Source organism: Exophiala bonariae, assembly GCF_035927105.1.
Source record: "Exophiala bonariae strain CCFEE 5792 chromosome Unknown scaffold_2, whole genome shotgun sequence".
In the NCBI taxonomy this organism is placed as follows: domain Eukaryota; kingdom Fungi; phylum Ascomycota; class Eurotiomycetes; order Chaetothyriales; family Herpotrichiellaceae; genus Exophiala; species Exophiala bonariae.
The window spans coordinates 271997-291423 of record NW_027042477.1 but is presented as its reverse complement, the minus strand read 5'-3'; the positions used below and the strand labels follow the sequence as shown (position 1 = coordinate 291423).

General features: G+C 50.3%; 8 protein-coding genes across 8 annotated transcripts; 4 read left to right on the top strand and 4 right to left on the bottom strand.

Annotated features, from left to right (window-relative positions):
* Positions 1–667: 667 nt before the first annotated feature.
* Positions 668–2506, bottom strand: LTR84_004613 (uncharacterized protein; the record flags this gene model as incomplete). The annotated part of the gene is made up of 5 exons (XM_064848188.1): positions 668–995; positions 1054–1615; positions 1668–1791; positions 1856–2244; positions 2317–2506. 5 exons carry the CDS (start codon positions 2504–2506, stop codon positions 668–670), a joined length of 1593 nt encoding a protein of 530 aa, XP_064710812.1.
* Positions 2507–3869: 1363 nt separating this feature from the next.
* On the bottom strand, positions 3870–5627 carry LTR84_004612 (uncharacterized protein; the record flags this gene model as incomplete). Its single annotated transcript, XM_064848187.1, has 2 exons — positions 3870–5230; positions 5312–5627. The coding sequence occupies 2 exons, from the start codon at positions 5625–5627 to the stop codon at positions 3870–3872; spliced, it is 1677 nt and encodes a 558-aa protein (XP_064710811.1).
* A 1269-nt stretch (positions 5628–6896) lies between these two features.
* On the top strand, positions 6897–8826 carry LTR84_004611 (uncharacterized protein; the record flags this gene model as incomplete). The annotated part of the gene is made up of 4 exons (XM_064848186.1): positions 6897–6900; positions 7119–7921; positions 7977–8388; positions 8438–8826. 4 exons carry the CDS (start codon positions 6897–6899, stop codon positions 8824–8826), a joined length of 1608 nt encoding a protein of 535 aa, XP_064710810.1.
* Positions 8827–9989: 1163 nt separating this feature from the next.
* Positions 9990–11021, top strand: ERG25 (C-4 sterol methyl oxidase; the record flags this gene model as incomplete). Its single annotated transcript, XM_064848185.1, has 3 exons — positions 9990–9994; positions 10087–10327; positions 10389–11021. 3 exons carry the CDS (start codon positions 9990–9992, stop codon positions 11019–11021), a joined length of 879 nt encoding a protein of 292 aa, XP_064710809.1.
* Positions 11022–11427: 406 nt separating this feature from the next.
* LTR84_004609 (uncharacterized protein) lies at positions 11428–12186 on the bottom strand (the record flags this gene model as incomplete). Its single annotated transcript, XM_064848184.1, has 1 exon — positions 11428–12186. The coding sequence occupies one exon, from the start codon at positions 12184–12186 to the stop codon at positions 11428–11430; it is 759 nt and encodes a 252-aa protein (XP_064710808.1).
* A 1314-nt stretch (positions 12187–13500) lies between these two features.
* Positions 13501–14736, top strand: LTR84_004608 (uncharacterized protein; the record flags this gene model as incomplete). Its single annotated transcript, XM_064848183.1, has 1 exon — positions 13501–14736. The coding sequence occupies one exon, from the start codon at positions 13501–13503 to the stop codon at positions 14734–14736; it is 1236 nt and encodes a 411-aa protein (XP_064710807.1).
* Positions 14737–16061: 1325 nt separating this feature from the next.
* Positions 16062–17018, top strand: LTR84_004607 (uncharacterized protein; the record flags this gene model as incomplete). The annotated part of the gene is made up of 1 exon (XM_064848182.1): positions 16062–17018. One exon carries the CDS (start codon positions 16062–16064, stop codon positions 17016–17018), a length of 957 nt encoding a protein of 318 aa, XP_064710806.1.
* A 274-nt stretch (positions 17019–17292) lies between these two features.
* Positions 17293–18515, bottom strand: LET1 (26S protease regulatory subunit 8; the record flags this gene model as incomplete). The annotated part of the gene is made up of 2 exons (XM_064848181.1): positions 17293–18227; positions 18281–18515. The coding sequence occupies 2 exons, from the start codon at positions 18513–18515 to the stop codon at positions 17293–17295; spliced, it is 1170 nt and encodes a 389-aa protein (XP_064710805.1).
* Between the last annotated feature and the right edge of the window lie 912 nt (positions 18516–19427).

The window sequence follows — 19427 nt, the reverse complement described above, 5'->3', positions numbered from 1 at the left end:
ACCATATATCGCGTTCTCAAAGATAATGGTGTTACACGACCGCAAGTGAACTCGACCTCGTTGAATCGTGTAACACGAGATACCGTGTTGAAGCAACTATTGAGCATGTCCATTATCAAGCACCAAACATCTCCCAGCATTTGACTTTTCAGGATGATGAAATACACTCTATCGGCACAGTATCATTGATCACTGGTTCATTGACTGCCATGACGTTATCAAGTTACCTGTCGTACTCCATTCTCATTTTCATTCAGAAGGTTGTCGGGCAGCTCCGATCCCTCCAGGCGCCCAGGTAAGCACATACCCGCTTCGCTGTAGAGCTGCAGCCTTGTGGCAGTTGGAAGCTACCTTATGTACCGTACACCAGCATCCCGACCTTGGCGTGTGAATGGCAAGCTTCACATTACTGATTGCTTGAACCACATCAACGATTCCATTTCTCAATGGGAATCTCCGGTGCTTGGATGTGTGCGTAGCTTCTCAGGGGTACGCGAATACGTTATGCCAGAGCATTATGCATGTTATTAGACATATCAATTGCGAGGTATTTTCATTCTGAGTGGATCTCTCGAGTTGATCCTCACGACGACAAACATTTCGTGACCCTTTCCCCTTGAATTCAAGTGAGCTAGTCCATCAAGCCCTTGACGGAACGCCCAGAACATCAGAGCGTTTCGATCCGGCCCAACAACCACTGCAGATGGCGATACGTGCTCCTAGGCTGGAACTGCGGCTGCATGTGGCCAGAGAGATAAGTCTCAGCCCACATGAGGCCACGTTCAAAATGCTGCACACCCATGACGCCCTGATAATCGCTGAGGCCCTCAAAGCCGCTCGAGACAAAGACGTCCTGGTACAGCAGGTCGGCGAGTCCGATCACGATGGACTTGTTCGGCGCATTCTCGAATCCCAATCCGCCGTTCCATGTCATGTTCTGGATTGCGAGCATTGTGCCGTTCGTCAGGAGGTCCATGTCCAATGCACCGTTTGATCTAGCGGGGTTTTAGATAAGTTTGGCATTGAGAAATGAGCCATAGAGAAGAGACTTACATTAAAACACGATTGGTAGCTTCGATCACACGGGGAAGAACGGCTTGCAGCGGGTCGGCGCTCAGGTCGCCGCGGTCCTGAGGACCACCTTCACCCACGAACACATGGTAGCTGGTGCACAAGGCCCAGTCTGTATCCTGTGGCGCGTGCATTGCTTTCTTGACATCTGACCGGTTGAAATAGGGCGGTAGTCCGGGGTAAGAGTAGATCAGATCGGTGGGGAATCCCAAGGGGTCGGACAATAGTGGACACTGTAGGTTCGGCTCGTAGACGTTGAAACAAGGGTTCACACCATAGGCATTGAGGTACACATCGTTCCAGAGATCGCAGTCAGGGTCCGCTGTGGCGTTGAGATACAGTGCGGGCTGCGTCCCGTTGGCCGGGAACTGGAGGAAGTCTTCGCGGTATTGAGCGTAGCCGCAGGACTTGTCGCGCGCGGCGAGGTCTGCAACGTATGTTTTGTTGAAGCCGATGATGTTGTTGTTTTGCTCAATGAATGGGTAGATTGATATCGCGTTGGTGTAGTCGAAAGACCCGATGCACGGGTCGTATACGAGAGCCCCTATGAACGTGAATCAACGATTGCCCCGAAACCAGAGGAAACCTGGACTTACCAGATAGGTTGAAATGTGTGGTGTCGTTCTGATTCAGCATTGCATTCGCCACGTACGGTACGTATCTTCCAGCATAACTCTCGCCCGTGACGTAGATTTGATAATCGCTGATACCAAAGATTTCCTGGCGGTTAAAAATCAACAATAATACTCAAGGAAATATAAACGTGAAGATTAGGAGCTCGAACCTGGAAATTCTTGAAGAACTCAATAAACTCATCTGCCGGATCTTCCTCGTTCGTCGCCGTCGGCTCACCAGGAGAGAATCCCACTCCGACAGGATACTCGACCCACAGCATATTGGTGAGGTTCACCCACGAGTACGGGTTAATTTGAGGCGTGTACTGGCCCCACGCCCATTGAATCAGTCCATTCTCCTGGAAGAAACCTTCCAGAGAACTACACCCAGGGCCACCATTGAACCAGATCGTGATCTCGTCGACTGGGGCTCCGACTCGAGGTTGGAATACATAGAACAATCCTCTGCTGTCATCCGACTTGTTGAGATTGATCACCCCGCTGTACATCTCTGTCATGAAGCCTTGAGGAATATCTGGCAACGACTCCACGAAATATTCTAGTATCGTTCCAACGTGAGCACTCGTCGCCGTGTTCCTATGAATGCGAGAAGCTCATTGACTTCACTCACTTTTTGTGTCATTGGTGTAATATCTCTTCTCCGGTGCCTGGACTTCTCGCCCATAGAGTGATCGTGCTCGCATTTCCTCCATGGCTTGCGGCGTGAAGCCTCGTCTGGCAGCGACATCGGGGCGATGGGATGAGGCTACGCCTGCCACCAGGGCGAAAAGTGTCAACGCTTGACTCCAACTGCCCATCATGATGGGCAATGCTTGTAACACCTCGACGAAGAGAATGGAGGGAGGTTAGAAACAACGTGCACACCCCCGGCTTAATAGTTTATTAGCGAAAGCAGTGGGGTCTTGCTCTAGGCAAGGAAAAGCAGGAACCGGTCGAACAGAAGCAGGCTATGTTCACAGTATCACTTTCACTGCCAGCATTGCTCTTGTGATACGCATCCTGCCGGTCGAGCCGAGGGGTAGATACTGTTGTGAAGCCAATCGTTCTCGACGAGCATCATTGCTTCAATGTGTCTACGGCACACTAGTTCGTCTGTAGCTCGGATGGAGAGCTCCGAAGATAGAGCAAGAGCTTAGAGTGACCGATTCGTAGTGAACACACTGCTAGGTGGCAAAGAGATGTCACTCAAGCACACTGGCAGGGAGAGTTGATAACCATTCACAAGCAGGTTGTCCGTACGCTTGCGATACTAAAGGCTTGCCCCGAAGCTTAGTGAGCTTGATCAACAAATCAGTGCCCATTTCGTTGTTTCTTGCTGCGTTTGTCACTAGGTAAACACCATCGGCGAAGCAGGCTCATCAGATTGTGACCTTGTGGCATGACTTGATCGAGACAAGCCTTTGATAGCTTTCGACGTACTCGTACATGATATGGCATCCTTGGGTAGTATCGAGCGGGGTGGGGTGGCCCGAAAACAAGGATCAGAATCTGCATAGTTAGAATAGCCTGAGAAGCAGGTAGCCAGATCAATTGTTGCGTGTTCTTTTTTGAGTGAGATCTAAAGGGCCTCATGGACCTGTATCATAGGCTTCAATTCACTGCCGACATTAGAAATCGTACTGCTTTCAAGCATCCGACAAGGTCCGTTGTAGAGAGCGATGAGCTTTCGTAGAGCCTCATCTGTGCGATCAAAGGACGAGATTTTATCACTGCCGAAGTACTCGCCCTGAGGCCGCGATTCCTTATCAGCTGCAATCACTTAGCGAACATCTTGAAGACCGAAAAGCGTCATTGTGGATTGTCAGATTGAATCAGATAGGATCTTCGGAGGTTGCATCAGCATCGTTTTGAACTAGGTGCTCACTAGTCTATCCCTGGGATTCCGGGGACAGCTGTGTGCGCTAATCTTGCAGTGGAGGCAAGCAGAGATATCATGATAGTCTTTCCTGCAACTGGAGAAGTCATTAAGACCTCAAACAGTGATTATTCGAAGAAGCTCAATAAACAGTGGTAGGCGTGCCTCGAGAATATGCAAACTTTACATGTTGCACTCCTAGGGAGAGCTGAAAGTCATGGGTTCCTGAGAGTCATACATGACATCATTTTTGGTTTGTAAATCTTATATTGTATATTTTGTATCTCAATTATTTCACCCGTACTCTTTTAAAATGTCTTAAGGTCATCTGCTACAGCGAATTTAGCCCGCGTCTTCGCTCTTACATCCTCCACAGTTGAACCCTCTGCAACTTCAGTCAAGGTCAGTCCTCCACCGCCAACTCGGTCCACCTGGAAGACAGCCAACTCGGTGATGATTGTACTGATGACGCCTTTACCCGTAAGTGGTAACTCGCACTCGTCAAGTACTTTACTCCGTCCATCTTTGTCTGTGTGATATGTGCACACAATGATTTTGGTTTTGTCTGGGTTGCTGACAAGGTCCATTGCACCACCCATACCGTTGAACGCCTTGCCGGGAATGATATAGTTTGCGAGATCACCCGAAGCAGAAACTTGGAGAGCGCCGAGCAGCGATACATCCACATGTCCTCCTCTGATCATACCAAAGCTTTCTGCGCTATCAAATGTCGAGGCACCAGGAACAAGCGTGACTGTCTCCTTACCAGCGTTCACGGTATCTGGATCGGCGTCGGCCTTCGTCGCAGGATAAGGTCCCATACCAATGATTCCGTTCTCGGATTGCAACCAAACCTTGGTTCCAGCAGGGAGAAATGACGGAGCAAGTGTAGGAATTCCAACTCCCAAGTTAGCGTAATAGCCTTCGTGTAACTCCTTCGCTGCCCGTTTGGCAATCCTATTCCGCTTCATAGCTTCGTCACCGGTCTCGGCAGTTGCATCGTCCGTTGGTGCTAGTACCAGCTTTTCGAACTGTTTATCTGACGTAGCAGGGCAAATCCGATCAACATAAATACTTGGTAGGTCGATGTGGTCGGGATCAAGTGAGCCAATCGGAACGATATGTTCAGCTTCGACAATTGATAGCTTCGCAGCCTTAGGCATCAAGACACCATACGCCTTGGTGGTAGTCCGAAAAATACAATTGCCAGACTCATCAGCCTTCCAGGCCCGCACAATAGCAACATCTCCTTTCAATGCTGTTTCCATCAAATAGGGTCTGCCATCAAAGATTCGTGTCTCACGCGGGCGGCCAGGTTCCAGTACTTCGTGTTTGCCGGTCTGGGGGTCCTTCGGACCTAATCTGTGTGGAATGCCACCAGTTTGTATCAATGTGCTTGCGCCTGTAGCTGTGAAGAAGGCTGGGATGCCAGCTCCGGCAGCTCGGAGACGCTCCGCAATCGTGCCTTGTGGGCAAAGCTCGATCGCCACTTTTCCCTCGTGATACTGCTTTCCGAGAGGCTTATTGTTACCAATGAAAGAAACGACCATGCGCGATATTTGGCCGCCGGTTGTCAGTTTGGTGAGGCCGTGCTCCCCAGCACCCGCGTTATTGGAGACGACTGTTAGATTCTTGGTTCCCTTCTTCCGAATAGCATCGATGAGGGTTTCTGGTCGCCATCAGCTCTGTCTAATCATGTCGTAGACATTGCATACACCCAATGCCTAAAACACAAGTCCTATCGACGTACCTGCGACTCCGCAGAGTCCAAAGCCTGAGCTCAAGATGGTGACGCCATCTTGGAGGTCTGCAATTGCCTCATCGGCACTCTTGTAGACCTTGGAACCACTTCTTTCGTTGGTCGATTTGGCGTTTATCTGATCGATTATTCGTTCGACAGGGCTTTGCTGCTCTTCTCTCCGCCAAGGTGTTGAATGAAATGGCCGTTGTCTTTCTCGACCTACTATCCGAGAGCCTTGTAGGCAAATTGTGGGCTTACCAGTTCTTGTACATAAGACAAACGATGGGATTGCTCTCGAGGAAGCAGTTTCTAGCAGGAATGACATTGTTTCCTCTATCCCAAAAGGCCGTCAGCCCAAGAGAAAGCAGATGAAGATGTCTCTATGACCATATAACTAGAAAGCGGAGAGAGCTGTGGGGGATATTGATGCTGATATTGAGCCCCATGATGGTGTTTGATTGGTGGGGCACGGCACTTGACACAGTCTTCGGTGGTTTATTTGGGTTCCGCACGGATCAGTTCACCGATACTCCGTATAATGTACCTAGGCTATTCGAGGTCCCTTTGCGGATAGCACCAAGTATTCGTAAGTGTCGCATCACACGGCGACAAACTCCAAGCAAATAGGGTTACATAAGCGCCGAACAGCCTCGATCTTGAAGCTTTGATGTTTCCTCGCAGAAATGTTCCCTCTCTTAAGGATTCAAATTTCGAGCATAGTGATAGAGCAATATAGATAAGCTTTTCACACAACGCCTCGCCGTTATCCTTTCTAGAGAAATTGAGCAGCTTCCTTTTTGTCGATCAAAGGAAGTTTGAAAGCAAACCCATCAGGACGAGATCATATACCGAAGCAGGCCTAGATAAGGGGCCAGCATCGTGTCGGCTGTGCGTGGCTGTGGTTGAATACCGGTTCAAATCCCTGTTAATCTCCTTCAAACGACCCGCGCTTTTCTGACCCCCGTCGCATCTGAAATTCACCCTCAGTTTCGCTGGATACGGCTGCTTGATGCAACAAGCGCCTCCAATAAGTTAGCATAATATGACAGTCTCGAGCTCGACGCCCAGGAATGGCCAGGAACACTGCGACTTCTTCACATCATCGTAGATGCCTCCCTCGGTCTTTTTAGTTCGAAACTCTGCCTTTCAATCTGCCAACCGGGACGGAGCGACACTGGGTTCGCTTGGCATGTTTCAGATCTTCGAATACAACGGATACTGACCAAATCACAGTAGGAAAGTGCACTCCATAACCTAATCTGAGGCTCATTTGCCTTGGACATGGGCCAGTCGTTGAAACGAAAACTTCAGGCCCCCAGGGTCAAGCCAGCGAGGTGGACTTTGATACGCATGGCTTAAGGGCTCAAAAACCCGGGAGTCCACCTTATCTATTCGACGGTGCTACTCAGGTGATGGTTCCTCCACATGTTGTAATGTACAAACTGCAGAGTGAATTGTGTTTCTTCATTTTAGACACTTGATCCATCAATCGTTACTGCGTTGTTCCAAAGGGACATTGGAACGGATGCATATTCTCTCGTTGACCCGACTTTATCGCATCTAAACCCCGGATTCCGGGTCGCGCTTGATCAAAATGGGTGCCAATTCACTGTGGTTGGTTCTGTCGACATGTTTATGTACACTGCTCAGCCAGACCGATGGTGTTGCTGCATACCCTCGATCTTCGTTGGTGAAAAGAGCGCTCGATCCTGAGTGGGCTTTCTCTGCCGACCCAGCCTTGTTTCATAGAAGAGGTTATCATTCCAGTATGGCTCTGTGCAATCGCACGAGGTATAACGAACTAATTGTCTTCTAGCTGTTGTGACCGGCAACCATCTTTATATCGATGGAGGAGAAGTTTACTACGTCAATAACGGGTCTACACCCAAAAGCTTACCGCTGAATTCGACCTACTCCATCGACCTCTCCAAGTCCTGGTCGAATGATTCCGTTATCCTCAACCAGATCGACAAAACTTCTGCGCCTCGAAGTCTGAACGTCGGGAATTTGTTTCCAGATCCGTCAGGAACCTCCTTCTACCAGTGGAATGGCAAAATCAGTTCAGCCTTGCCCTACGACCAACTCCCCGATCCTCCAGCTGCCAATTTATGGCAGTTCCGAGCCGACGGCGATCAAGGAAAGTGGTCGCTCGTTACTGCGCCGAACTTGAAACGGCTATCCCGTGCGGCATCTACACAAGGGAACGGGACGGCGTATTTCTTAGGTGGTTTTGGAGACTGGCGGTCTGATAAGGACTACTATTCAAATACCAGTTTGCGGTTCAGTGGTGGAGGATTGGTTACCTATGATATTCAATCCCAGTCCTGGAACAACTACAGCATCGAGGAGTTTGCTCCAACGGGTTGGTCATTTGATGCCAACTTTCACTACCTCGAAGGCATGGGAAGAGAAGGCCTGCTGCTAGCTATGGGTGGTGCTACGTCGCCCCCAGGTGGTACTAATCGTCAAGGCGATGAGATTTTGAATCCATTCAACTATGTCACACTTTACGATGCCATGGTGAACAAGTGGTACAATCAGTCGACCAGTGGAGATATTCCCGTTAAGAGATTTAGTACTTGCTCCGTGGGGATTGCTGGCGATAATGGTACATTCGAGGTAGATGGAAATGCTTTTGCCCTTGAAGCTGCATGTTTTGACTAACGTGGCCTAGATATTTTTGTACGGTGGTTCTGTCACAGCATCTGCTAGTTCTGGGGAGGAACAGCAAACCAACCTAGATTTTTCGGAGGTTTACATTCTCTCGATACCTTCTTTCCGGTGGTACAAGACAAATCTCAAGCCTACAACATCCAGATTTCGTCATACATGCAACGTTATTGGTCAAAGACAGATGGTGGTTGTTGGTGGTCTAGCATCCTTAGCCCTCTCGAGGCTGCCGACAGATCCCTGGGGCCAAGGGTTGGGCATCTTTGATCTCACAGACCTAGAATGGAAGAGCTCGTACGACGCTTCTGCCTCTCCCTACCAAAGCCCGAATATGGTAAAGGAATCAATTGCAAAAGACGGACGATATCCCTCTAGTTGGGACTCGCCAGTCGTCGAAGGGCTTTTCACCAACAAAGGTAAGCTGTTTTGCAGATGTTACGAGTTCATGACTGACAACCATCACAGCGGTGGACAATGATTCCAGCAGTAGCTCTCCCGAACCAGCCACTTCAGGTAAGAGCAATAATACAGGAGCAATAGTGGGAGGTGTCATCGGTGGTATCGTAGTACTCGCTCTTATTGGGGTTGCGGTATGGTTCCTTCTTCGACGATCGCGGAAGCCACATGCGGAGCAACAGATGTTGGTAGAGCACTCGAAGATGGACGAGCACTCGAAGCTGGATGACGAACCTCCTCCAACGAAGCGTGCGGAATTGAACAGCGAACCAGATGATCTTCACAGCCACAGCGAAAGCTGGGAAATGGACGGAGGTACCAGTCACCGATTCGAGCTGCCTGCTTCTGAAGGCCAGAAAGCCTCGAATCATTCAAGTGGGATGGCAAAGAATGGTTGATTGATGGATTGGAATCTTCGATTTAATTACGGAGGTAACAAACGATAAGCAATGTCGACGAACAAGTCCAAACCGATCGGGTCAAGATATTCTCAATTGAGCAGGCTCATCGCACCTCGCCAATGCTATGGGACCGTGGAACCTTACAGCGCCGACCTAAAACTCTTCAAAGAGTTCGGAAATGGCGACCGATATCAGAGACAATGAAGCCCACTGAAGACCACCACCATCACATGGCCAATGCCCAGACCAACATAAATGTGCCCCAACATCCCACTCAGGCCGAGCTAGTGATTATCTCTTGCCAGGAAGGTGCTCGAAGTGATGAGTCTCCGACCGGGCGGCGCAAGTCACAATGGTAAACTCAGCCATAATACGGAATATTATGAACTGGACACTGTTAGATCATCAGTCCAGATGGCAGGGTGAACAAGTTCTATGATGGAATGAAGCACGAGATCTCAACTGTGCTCAAGGTGACGTGGTTACATGTTATCTGTGGCGGAGCATCGAAGCTAGTCTCCATTTAATAAGTGGACAATGCAGTGAGAGAGCTGTCTACTCAGTACAGACACTGTTGGACACTCGTGGAGGGATAGGTATTCTTCATAACGAATACTTCTTCAGTGATGACTTTTCCCCAACGTAGATATTGCGCTTGGCACGAGTGATACCCACCGTAGTGGAATACCTTGGCATGTTTGTTAAATTTGTGTAGTGGCAGCACCTGGCAGAAAACGGAACACCATCCTTTTCAAGTCCGAACAGCCGATTGCCCCAGTCGTGATGGTTGTCTGTTCTCGCTTGTGAAGCGCTCACCGCCTGCAAGGAACAATCTCTTTATGCGTGGGCACTGGGCACGCCACTCGTCAGCCCACCGTTAAGCTTCTCCAGTGGCTCGATCGCCCGGATGCTGTTGTCCCTTTTTTGAGCCGAATGATCCCACTGCTTCGAGATCCAATAAAGTCTCCCACCGGCTGCAATCCAAATTTCTCCCAAGCCCCATCCCATCAAAGTTCAATTGACCGACTTCACTACTGCATTCCTTTATTCTTTTTGTTGTCTGCGTCCCTACTTTTTGGCCCGATACAATTTCTTGCCCTGCTGGCACGCCTCTGCTCCCTGGACAAGTCCTCCAGAATCCTACGTTTACCGCCGCCACAATGCTGTACGTCCCCCCAGTTGACTTTCCTCAGCCCAGCGAGGCATCGAGATCTTGAACATCAAATGGATCGTTGGCTAACCAGCACTGGGTTACAGAAACTCGACGATAGCCTCTCCGGTTACTTACACCGACTACTTTAACGACATCTCTCAATATAATGTTCACCTCAACATTTTTGAGAAGGCCTGGGCCGCCTGGTACGCGTACATGCAGAACGATGTACTCGCCACCGGCATAATGTCGTTTGTCCTCCATGAAGCAGTGTACTTTGGCCGCGCCCTACCTTTTATCCTAATGGACAAGATCCCCTATTTCCATCAATACAAAATTCAAGGTGTAAGTTGTTGGCTCCTGTCGATATTCAGTGGTGGGACCCTCGAATTGACAACTTATCCAGCAAAAAATGCCTACCTTTGCCGAACAATGGGCCTGCGCAAAACTCGTCCTTTTATCCCACTTCACGGTCGAATTACCTCAAATCTGGCTCTTCCACCCCATGGCTCAATATTTCGGTCTCTCCACAACGGTCCCATTTCCCTCGTGGATCACCATGTCATGGCAAATCGCCTTGTTCTTCGTCCTTGAAGATGCCTGGCATTACTGGTTCCACCGCCTTCTGCATCAACCGCGCCTGTACAAATTGATACACAAGCTGCACCATCAGTACAGCGCACCTTTTGGTCTCGCTGCAGAATACGCTTCTCCCCTCGAAACCATGATCCTCGCCTTCGGAAGTGTCGGAATCCCCATTACCTTTTGTGCATTCACAAAGGATCTGCATATTATCACTATGTATATCTGGATCACCCTCCGCCTTTTCCAAGCCATCGATGCTCATTCCGGATATGAATTCCCCTGGAGTCTGCATCATTTCCTGCCCTTCTGGGCTGGTGCCGATCACCACGATGTGCACCATGAGAAATTCCTTGGAAATTATGCCAGCTCGTTCAGATGGTGGGATGCGATGATGGACACCGAAGCAGGAAGTGCGACAGAAAACAAAAAGATCGCGGCCAAGAAGGCGCAATAGACATGTTCTCATAGAGCATCATTTCGACGAATGCTCCACGTCTATGGAATACCGGTTTTCTCCGGTACGGAGTTGTTTTTCGACCAACTTTCGCTGTACATATTCTTGTCGAAAACCCCAACTTGAACCTAGGGGAGAAAACCTTGCATTGAGCGTGAAACCGGGTGGTTTGGGGCGTTTGGATTGCGGAAAGATTTCATGATAAAGAACCAAAGAATTAAATGTGTCCTGGAAGGGGCTCACCAAGCAGAGTCGTTTGATTAATCTTATTAAAAATGCCGAAACATTAATCAACACACCCATTGTGAGATTCGTTTCAATCGTTTCATTTCGCCATTCGAGAGCACTGCAGCCAAATGAGAGAATAAGTCCGGTAAACCGAGGATTCGACTCATGTTCGACCTTGTCACGAGACAGCTTTAGCCGAACTGCATCCACAGCTCTCGAGCGCCTTCGTAATAGCCTCTCGATTGATCCGGATAAGCCTGACCTGTTCTTCGTGAATCCGCTCAACTGACTCGTGATCATCTAGAGCGGGGGTTGTCGTCGCAAGCAGGAGCTCAGAAATTCTCGCCGCCAACCTGGTATCCTTCCCACTCAGACCCGTAGGTTGATGCGTAGTACACGTCACGGTGAGAGGGTAGAAACCACCGCCCGAGTCACCACCACGAGCCACGTGCGGATGATGCTTCATGTCCTCGGCGGCCTGCATGATCTGCTGGACTGCTTCCTCGCGTGCTTGCTGCGAGGAAAAAAGAAAATGCCGGTGGATGGCATCGCCTCGGGGATCGAGGTGCCAGGTCTCAGTGCTCGTCTTGCGAGATGCAGACTGGGTTTCTTGTGGTCCTGAATCGGATAGTAGTGGAACCAGTGCACGTTGGAGCTTTTCACTGCTGATTTTGGGCGTCGGTCTGAATTGCTGGGTTATCGTTTCTCCATTCGCGAGGCTGATGGTGATGGATCTGCGGTCGCTGGAGATCTGGATCGGGTTGCTTGGTGAGAGATGTAACCAGCGCTGGCAAGGTTGCCATCGTGGTAGTCGGATACTGTCCTTCACGGTTGCTTTCCCGGCGCTGTGGTGGGCGAGGCTGTCAAAAACGAGGTTGTGGCCATGTCCATGTCGTAGAAGATGGGACGATGTCTGTCTTGTCAGATGCCACAACATGCTTCGCAGAGATCAAAGCAGAATCAAAGTATGTAAGCGTCCGACGTCAATGTTCAACGTATGTCGGTCGTTGTCCGTAGATGTAAGATGGGTAGCCTGATCAGCTTGTTCCTTGCATGATGTGCACGATCTTTGTCGGCAGATGGATTTGATATTCCGGCCTTCAGGCATGAAGCCTATAAGACCCCGGGACACTTGGCCGTGTCCAGGGGGCAGGGGACCTAAAGTACAGGGGTTATACAACTTGGCAGTGCTGCGAAGGATGCCCTCAATCACATTTCTTATTATTACGCCCCATATATCCCCATCTCACTACTCTGTTCTCAGCTCCTTCGATATGACCCTTTGAGGCGGATGCTCTTCTTTCATCCAATCTTCCAGTGCGAGAGGGTACATTTGCGATTACAACCCGCAACCTGTGTTCACCTTTGGCCTCTCCGTGAGACATAGTTGAACCAACACTGCTACTGAAAGGGCACATCTTTAATGTCCCTCCGAAGTTCGGATCTCGTCTCGCTGGGAACACGAGAAGCATCAATCACTGCCCCAACAATGAAAGCCTGACGAGAAGGTTACGAACTTACAAGGCTTCCCACCGGACGAATCAGTGTGCTTACATCAACAGTAGCTCCAAGCTCCGTCATGCACGGCAAAGAATTGCAATCATTCCGCCTTGCTTTAAATACCTGAAACGTCTGGTGTTCAGGATTCCGCTTGGCTGGACCATAGCTCTTCCCCATGCGAGCCCTGGTTCAAAGGTCAAGGTCAAGCTCAGCCCCCAAACCAGTCGGACAGTCGAATTTGATTTGACACCACGCGACACAACTCGACTCAAATGGAGTAAAAGTCCACGAACACATTATTGAGAACCGGCCTAATGCAGGTACAAGGCTACCTAAAAGCTGTGGTGCGAGGTTGTTCGATGGAGCAAAAAGGTAGGTACGGGAGAAGCTTACTCTGCCACTGCGAGAACTTATTATGTACTGCCTCGCGCCGCTTCAATGACCTCGTTTGGACTTCGGCTGTCGTATATTCCTCTTTCAAAACCTTTGCGAAACACCCAAAGTTTGCGTGCTTACTACCATTCCTTTCCTTCTTGTTTTTGTGTCTCTTCTTTTGCTTGCTTGCTTTCACGAGCTTTGACAGGTGGTCACTTCTAATCCGTGCGAGCTGCCTATCATCAGCTCTTTTAATTCTGGCTCTTTCAACCTGAATGTGCGTCTTCGTTTCACGATCAGACCACTGTTGATAAGAGCTTGACTCCCAGACCTTGAGATTCGGATAACTTTAACCGGCCTCTTGGCCGAGTCGGACATGCGTTGCTTCGGGGGTCTTCAACTCATATTCCTTCTCTCCTTGACACAGTGCATCACAGTATCTTCATTACCACAAGGACAAGGGTTCTCCAGACCAACACCGACAAGTGTCGAAAACCTCGCCAGCGAACTTTTAAGTGCCGCCAGTGCCTTTCAGTCTTCCACAGTCGCGAACGGGAATGGAGGCGGTAGCTCTAATACACAGGCGACAGCTACTGGGTCGTCTGTAGGAACCGGGACAGGAACCGGAGCATCGACAGCGACTCGAACATCCAATGCTTCGGCTGGACAGTCAACAGCAACAGGAACGGCGACAGGAACAGCAGCGGCTGACAGGACGGGAACAGCAGGTGCCGCTTCTGTAACAGGTTCAGCATCCAATTCGCAAGGCACTGCTGGAACCGCTTCGGGAGCGACTGCCACAACAAACTCGTCCGGCGCAACGACTGCGAGTAACTCGGCCTCGCCTGCGAACACAGGCGGCGCATCGTCCAACGACGATCCAGATTCGACCTCGGGTGGTGGTGGTTCAACCGGTGACGGCTCAAGTGATGCCGGCGACGGCGGAGGGTCAGGGTCAGGCTCCGCTGCCGACACGCAGAACAAAGGCTCTAGCAACGGCGGCCTATCGAGAGGGGAGCTTGCCGCCGTGGTCATACTACCAATTCTAGCCGCATTCGCCATCTTCTTCCTCTTATTCCGATACTATCGCCAAATACGAGAACGCTTCAACGATTGGCGGGCGACACGCAATGAACGAGGCGCCTATCGTCGCGCACTCGACGATCCGGTCGGTATCTTCGCCATCAAACATCGCCGACACTCCACGGGCCTCAGCTTGCCGGACATGCAATCCATCATGCGCCCGTTGTCGTTTGGATTCTCCCACCCCCAACGACAAACCATCAAACGCAAACCACTGAATTACGACGCCAGCAGGATCAACGACGGCGGCTTCAGCTCCATAGGCATGGCGATACCGAACTCCACGACCGAGAGGAATGGCGAGGGCGGTGGTGATGGCGAAGCTGGCCATCAACGGAATGAGTCTGAAGTCTCGGCCCTCACGCATGCCACCGCCAATGCCAACGGAGCTGCCATCGTTGGTGGGCGACCGAGAACAGACAGTAGCAGCTCGTCTTTCAGCTCTGTCTCATCGACCTCTTCGCAAGAAGAAAGTACGGGTTTCGTCGACGCCAGGACATCTCAGCGTGCCAGTCAAATCACTTCTTGATATCCAAAAAGTTTCGCATCATTTTTTTTATCTCCTCACACATATTGATTTGATTTGATTGAGCGATGGCGTTGGAAAGCATCCCCTCACGGATTTATATGGCAGTTATATATGTATCACATGCCAGGATGATACTATTTAGTCACCCAATTAGAAACTCTCGAAATATGACATAAATCCTAGGGATGCTTGTTTACGAGATTCTGTAGAGCTCCAAGAAAAGGAGAAAGAAAACCTTGTTGGACGCATAAATGAGTTGAGCAAAGTATGTTGTTGATCTTATGTTCGCAATGTGCTCTAAGAGGATTCTGACCGCTACCTTCTGAGGATGAAAGGTGATCTTGACTGTTTGATTTTACTTGGTGTTTGGAAATATGCGTGGGCCCTGTATCTCGGTAGTTCAAGGGTTTCCTCTTCCCTCGTACTATGGTAGACATCAAGGAGGACCTAGCCTTTTTATGGGCTTTGAGGTTGGGAAGTGTGATACATATTCCCGCACTTGTGACAAGTAAGGCTGTGGCGCACAAATATTGCTCGGTAACCGGTGTGAACTGCTGGAAAATTCAGTCACCAAGCTCTTAGCCAATACGCTATCTTCAAGAGTGCTCTGCGAGGATCATATTGCCATAGGTGGACTCGGAAATCCGATTAAGCATAATACAGCGACTTTCAGGTAGCAATGTACTGTAGAGGCAGAGGTGTACCAGGTCCACTTCGGCTTGGGTGCTACTCACGGTGTCCTCAGTGAGGCTCGGTTCAAGCTCAGGTTAAAGCGACCTTCTCTCATCCTCGAGGATCAATCTGTAATAGGAGAATATGTTTTTTGTTCGCGAGTAGGTTAGGTACTGAAGATACAAGTTGAAGTCCCTTTTCAAGTTCCATGATGGTCTTGGCGAACCCGTTTGTAGCGCTCATTGGTGGCATCCAATGAGCGTCATTCTTGATGACATGCTTCCGAGTTTGTCGAGACGAAGATCAGTTAAATCTGCAAGGCAGATCTCCAGGCAAGTGAGTGATGTTATTGTCGAGACTCCCGCTCTATTAAGTTCGTGTAACATGCGAGAGAGACACTTTCAAATCGAAATCAACTGTTCATAGAGTCGCACAACCGGAATTTCCAGGCCCAGGATATAATATACCGTCGTGTTCTTCCCCGGGTTGAACGAATAAAGCTTTTGGAGTCTGGCCGAACCACGGCAGATATCGCTTTCAATTTTCGAAGCAAAGTTTCCATCATTCCAAAGGATCTTCTGATTTAATAACAAGTACCTTCACTTCTTGAGTACTCCTAGAAATCAACACACACCTCTTGCAAATTCGGGAACATGTCAACACCACAGCCCAGCAACCATGGTATCGACCTCAGCACGTTGCGCGACCACCTGGAACAAATCGCCCTGGAAGCGGGCGTCATGATAACCACGGCACACCCATCCCTGACGTCCACGGCAACAGGGACGAAGAAGAACACCGCAGACCTGGTCACCGAGACGGACCAAGCGGTGGAAGCGTTCATCTCGGCACGCCTGAAGACGCTGTACCCGACATTCTCATTCCTGGGCGAGGAGACGTACCAGCCGGGGATGAAACTGGGGCCTGAGCCGACGTTCGTGGTGGACCCGATCGACGGGACGACAAACTTCGTGCACCGCTGGCCGTACGTCAGCATCAGCCTGGGGTTCGCGGTCGAGCGCGTCCCGACCGTCGGCGTCGTCTTCAACCCGTTCACGCGCAAGCTGTACTCCGGCGTCCGGGGCCAGGGCAGCTCCGTGCGCGATGTGCCGCTCGACATCGCTCAGGACCGGGACACGCCGCGGCCACAGAGGCACACCCTCCCGCTCAAGCCGCTCGAGCCCCTGCCAGGCCTCGACAGCAGCCTCATCGCCATCGAATGGGGCTCCGACCGGAGCGGCGCGAACTGGTCCACCAAGTGCAACACGTGGGCGCGGCTCGGGCGTGACAAATCCGAAGGAGGTGCCATGGTGCACAGTGTGCGCGCCTTGGGGTCGGGGGCGTTGAATCTGTGTGCTGTCGCGGAGGGGACCATCGACGCTTACTGGGAGGGCGGGTGTTGGGCCTGGGATGTCTGTGCCGGCTGGGTCGTCCTCACCGAGGCGGGAGGCATTGTCGTGGATGGGAACCCGGGGGTTTGGGGACGCGAGATCCCTGTCGATCACAGGAAGTATCTTGCCGTTAAAGGGGCGAGGGATGGAGAGGGCCAGAAGGAGTTTGTGGAGGATTTTTGGCGGAATATTGAGGGCGTTATGGTTTACGAGCATTGAGCTGTGAGCATTGATTGAAATCGATGGACTTAGACGGAGTGTTATAGACGTAGCATATAGACCTGCATGGAATCATGAATACTTCCACAAGGTGGACACGAGTGAGCCCATGACTTTCCATTGAGGAAAAATGATTGATTCTTGCCACTCGCCTCAAATGGCGATATCTATGATGTCTTTTTGCCATAGTATTGTTACAAGAGCAACTTGAATCTCAGCGCCATGCAGTGCAGTGCAGGTGCAACAGAACATCCCCCAAAACAAACTGCAGAGTCTACTTCCATAATTTGCCCAATGACACCTCTTTGTCGTCATGTTTGTTGAGAACCTTGGCCGTTGCCAAATCAAAGTCTTCTTGAGTGACATGAACTCTTCTCTCACGCAAAGCAAACATACCGGCTTCAGTACAAACACCTTTGAGCTCAGCCCCAGAGCACCCGTTCATCTTTTCGGCAATTTTCTTGAGATTGATACCTCTTGTCAAGTTCATGCTTCGTGAGTGGATTCGGAGAATATCGGCTCGCGCTTCGACGGTTGGAGGGGGAAATTCGATTTTACGATCGATGCGACCTGGTCGCAGAAGAGCGGGATCCAAGATATCCAAACGATTGGTAGCCATGATGACTTTGATGTTCTTGGTGGGCTCGAAACCATCAAGCTGATTCAACAGTTCCAACATGGTTCTCTGGACTTCGGAATCACCACCGCTGCTTCCTTCCACTCGGCTAGAACCAATACTGTCGATTTCGTCCATAAAGATGATACTGGGAGCGTGCTCTCGAGCCATGACGAACAATTCTCTCACCATCCTGCTACCTTCGCCAATGTATTTTTGGACCAATTCGGATCCAGACACTCGAATGAATTTGCAGTCTGCATGATGTGCCACCGCTCGAGCAAGCAGTGTCTTGCCAGTTCCAGGTGGGCCATAGAGAAGGACACCCTTAGGCTGAGCAATGCCTAATGACTCGAATAGTTCGGGATGATTTAGACCAAGTTCGATAACCTCTTTGATTTCTTTGATTTGTTGGTCGAGACCTCCGATCATGTCGTATGTACTGTCGGGGACCTTTTCGACCATCATGAGCGATACCAAGGGATCGACGGAGGATGGGAGCATTTTCTCCAGTTTATACGAGTCGGAGAGTAGGGAGACACGCTTGCCGACAGTGAGCTTTGCGATGTCGACGCTTTCAGCTATATCAACGACTTTTGTAAAGATTAGCAAAAGCCGTTGCCGGTGGGATAGAACAGATACAAACCATATTTGCCTTCGGGATGGACTTTGACCAAGACCTTTTTTGTGCCCATGACCTTGACCACTTCTCCGACATATGAACCAGGCTGCTGGAGAAGGCCTAGTTCCTCACGGAGTAACCGGACTCTTGAGTTGTAGTCATTCCGCTGTGCTTCTAATCGACGAAGGACTGCTTGGCCTTGAATGATTTCTAGTTTTAGAGATTCGATTTTGTTGTGATAGAAGTTGTCGAGCGCCATGTTGACGAGGAGGTGAGTGGCTGGCGAGGGAGAAGATGGGTGGAGTGGAGAGCAGGGTGACAGCGTAGAAGAATTGAATGATGGTGTTGATGAAAGCGAGATACAAAGTCCAGTATTACAGGCTAGTACGGATAGTGTGCAGAGCAATTGAACTTCATGACAGTTCGCAGGCGCAGGCGGAGGCTGCAGATGGACGCGCCGTCAATTGCAGCCTCCAGAAAACTTAGCTAAGCAGGCGGCTCGCGTTTCGCGGTAGCGGCTAATTTGATCATTAGCCGCGATTCCCAGACATGCACTTGCCACTAGAGTCGTGCTGAAAGGCCCGTCAGAGCCTGTTGTACATTCGCTGCCTGCCGAACCCATGATGCCCGAAATGCACCTTTACAACATACAGCTCCGATTGTATCTCTGATCTTTCCTCCGTCCACCCCATTGCAGGTCATCTGCTACAGATAGCCACAGAGCGGTCAGAATTGGTCTGCCTGATCAGCACACCAAGCTTTCTTCAGGAAGGAGCGCTACTGTAGGGACTACGTAGATTATGGAGTGATAGAACTGAGGAGGGTGTCGTTGTCGATATTCAGCCCACACATCGGGCTTTCATAGGCTCTTCCATGCCTGGAGTCGGGAGTCCACGCAGGGTTGTTTGTGTGTTTGTTTGGATGACCCAAGCCTAAGACGCCTAGCAAGCCCCATCTGTCAAAACCCACAGGCGTGCTACGAGTTTCTCCCCAGGCCTTCAACCCCTAAACGGCCTAGTCTTGGGCAACAGATGGATGCCAATGGGTATGCGTGGCCTGCACAGATCGCGTCTTCCCGGCTTTCTGCAGACCACAGACCCCATCAGCTGCACCATTACATCGTTGAACTCCCAATAACGACAACCCAAAGATCAAGTCATCTGCCTCTTGT